Below are 3,311 nucleotides of genomic sequence, written 5' to 3' on the forward strand. Positions count from 1 at the left end.
AACTCGTGTTAGCATTTATTTAAATTCACAGTAGCCTGGATGCAGCAGAAAAATATTCTTTGGACTTCAGTTTGTTCACTTCACTGACGGATCGAAACGTCAAGTGCCAGTTAGTTCAATGTAAAACGATGACAATCATGGATAGCAGTAGGGCCTATATAGAAAAATGACGTGTGTAAGCATTGGGGAGGGGCGACGACAAACAATGAAAACATACCTTTATACAACATCTTTTATAGACGTGATATTGCAGAAATATCTTATTTTTTCAAACAATTTATGCTGGTATACTCTACACTGGCCCTTTATTCGATGAAATTATTGCATTGTAGGCTTGACAAAACCTCCCATAGAACGAAAATCCACTATAATATTCCTATAGGGAACTATAGAGACGGTATGGTGTCATTAACTATTCATGTGGGGACTTTAGTAGTCCAATGACCTTGTTTTGTTTTTTAAATTTCCTGTATAGTGGGTCAGCATTATAGTGATATTGATAGAACTTTGTGGTATTAAATATTCCTGTAGGTAGAGTTTTGCGGTGATAGCTCTATAAAAATCTATCATAGGATTACTATAGGTTCTTTTTCGTCAGGAGGCTGCTGTGACTTCTCTGGAAATCAATCGCTGTCTGATTTTTCGTCCTTCGACGAGACGGTGGCGTGATTGTACAGTCCCTCTGCCATCAGGTGCAATGCCAGAGCGTTTTTAGCGCCGGTGGACTTCTTGATTTTCGCCCTCTTGTTCTGGAACCAGATCTTGATCTGGGACTCGTTCAGGCCCAGCTCCTGCGCCAGGTTCTGCCGCCTCTGCTCGGTCAGATACCGGTTGGTCTGAAACTCCGTTTTTAGTCTTTGCAGCTGCTCTGCTGTGAAGGCCGTCCGTGGTCGCTTGTCCTCTTTGCTGCTGGTCGTTTTCTTCTTTGGTTTGCGAGATCTTGGCCCTGCAGTGTGGGAGATATGAGGAGGGGGGGGCACAAAGAGACGTATGTTGGTTTGTCAGTATCAAAACATGGTCATTATTATGGGCGATAAATGAAAACATGGGCGATAATCAGGCAAACAGCTTAACAAGAACTTTAGAAATTAATAAAATATAAATTATTAGGTTTTCTCATTAAATTAATCAAGCCATGTATAACTAGTATACAATGTTACTGCTTTACATTTAGGATATAGCCTGCACATTAATATGAAACGGGTGCGTCCATGAAGTCTATTTATTAAAACGATGTAGATTTTTAATTCCCCCAAAATCAAGAACCAAGTTAACAAACGTCTCTTCAGACATCTGTTGTCATTCGGTGACCGCCTGTAGAAGTTTTTTTTTGTGTGTATGTAAACCAAGTCACGAAATAAGTTTTGATTCCCCGAAGCAAATTTTTGGCAAACGTGTTAAAAAACGAGGACTGATTGTAAAAATGTTGACACGTCCGCTGAAGAAAACAACCAAGAAGCTAAACCTCCCCTCCCTCCCTGTTTCTATTCCTCGTCCTCGCTTACACACATATACGTGTAGCCTACACACACACACACACACACACACACACACACACACACACACACACACACACACACTGACACTGTCTGTAGTAATAAGGAATTATGAGCCAATAGGAAAACACACTGTGCAAAAACATCACTGGCACATCTCAGCTACTGTTTTGCTACAGTTCAATGCAGCTACTTTGCATTTTTTGTTTTCGTGGACCACTTGAAAAGCTCCTCAATGGGCAAACGTGAATGGAATTTGAGCAGCACACATTATAAACACGCTCATTTTCCGTCTGGATAGAGAGGCCTATTCGGTGGAGCTTTGCACTTAGTGTTTGGTTCCCTCCTCCAAACAGTGTGGAAAACATTAATGAAACGACATGATGCAAGTCGAACCTTTTATACTGATGAATCAGCCACACAGCGTGTTTGTGTGTTTGTGTGTGTGTGTTTCAAGCAGCCCATATAAAACTGCAGCTCTACAACTCGTAGTAGTCGCCTACGCCACACCATACAGCGTTACATAATGCATGAGAACAAGTTGTACCCTACTTTTCAACGATGAATACACTGGATGTTAACTTTGCTACAGGTTGACAAGTCGTAGCGTCAGTTTCCTCGTAAACACACGTTAGAAATAAACTCACTATCCAGCATAATAGCCGTGGGAGCCTCCATTGTGAAAACAGATGCATATTTAATTCATCCCGATCACAATAACGCGTCTAAGGAGCAGAACAGCTCCACTGAGAGCACCAGATATTATTTTGCAGACCTGCAGATTCTCTGGAAGACACTCAAGCCTGTCAGCGCTAATGTTTAGTATATGTAGGACCCCAGTATTATCATATTCATAACCCGAGGAAATATACGAGACGACTGCCTGAATGGGAAGAAAGAAATATGTGCGTAATAGCTCAAAAAAGTGACTTTTTTTTCTTGTTTATATGTATCTTGGTGAGTAGTTTAAATGAAAAAGATTACAATTAAATTGATTATTTAAAACAATTTATTTTCTTTCTCTTTTGCATTTAAAATAGGCCCTCCTCTCACTGAAAAGCCCAATTTTTGTTACGTGTTTGTGATATATTTTCCACATTGTACAAGGACGTGTTTTTCCTGTAGTCTACAACGGCATTTGTTGCTTTTTTTCACATTAAATTATCTACAAATTCTAAATAGATTTGCGTTCAGTAAATTCTCAGCTTGCGCTGCTCGGCACGGTTCGCTACTCTACTCGGGAGAAGTCGGTCAAGGCATCCGGGGTCAGTGTTACGGGGTATTTCAGGTTACCGAGAAGACGGTAGAGTAAAAACGCATGCACCAACCTGAAGAAGGCCTGTCCGAGTATCTGGTGCAGTAGACCCAGGCTGGCCACAGCATGGACTTGGACGGTGGTGGGTTTGAGCTGGCTTGGGAACTGTCTGAGTCTGAGCTTAGGCACTGGTCTTCTCTCTCCCCGCGGGGTTTCAGGGGCTCCTCGGCGGCTATAGCTGGCTTCTTGCTCACGGTGACCGTGTGCGGAGTGGAGGTCCCCTCCGCCGGCACCGTGTTCCCCACCGGCTCGGTCTGAGGGGCGTCGGGGCTGTCGTGGCTCTCCCGTGACGCCAAACTGCTCTCCTCGCGGGTGGCACCCCCGTCCTTTTTCCGTCCGAAATCCGGCCGCAGGATGTTGTCGATGAAGAAATTGGTGACCCGATGAGGGATCTGCAGGTTCCCCGGCGGCTGTAAGAGGGGAAGGATGGCTCTGTTCGATTCATCCGCCGACTCCTGCCGCTCCACCACGTCTCTGTTGCCGCGATCATTTTCTTCCAT

At 43.8% G+C, this 3,311-nt stretch overlaps 1 protein-coding gene across 1 annotated transcript; it reads right to left on the reverse strand.

Moving 5' to 3' along the window:
• Nucleotides 1-550: 550 nt before the first annotated feature.
• On the reverse strand, nt 551-3,311 carry en2a (engrailed homeobox 2a). Its single transcript, XM_076080760.1, has 2 exons — nt 2,825-3,311; nt 551-946 (listed from the first exon to the last, which is right to left on the reverse strand). The coding sequence occupies exons 1-2, from the start codon at nt 3,309-3,311 to the stop codon at nt 624-626; spliced, it is 810 nt and encodes a 269-aa protein (XP_075936875.1). The 3' UTR covers nt 551-623.

The sequence above is a fragment of the Anarhichas minor genome, unplaced genomic scaffold (genome assembly GCF_050575085.1).
Source record: "Anarhichas minor isolate MPS153535 unplaced genomic scaffold, ASM5057508v1 ptg000074l, whole genome shotgun sequence".
Lineage (NCBI taxonomy): Eukaryota > Metazoa > Chordata > Actinopteri > Perciformes > Anarhichadidae > Anarhichas > Anarhichas minor.

Coding starts and splice junctions, on each gene's coding strand:
- en2a (XM_076080760.1), bottom strand. CDS start 3,311: ATGGAAGAAAATGATCGCGGCAACAGAGACGTGGTGGAGCGGCAGGAG. Junction 947..2,824: donor CTCGGACAGGCCTTCTTCAG/GTTGGTGCATGC, acceptor CCCACACTGCAG/GGCCAAGATCTCGCAAACCA.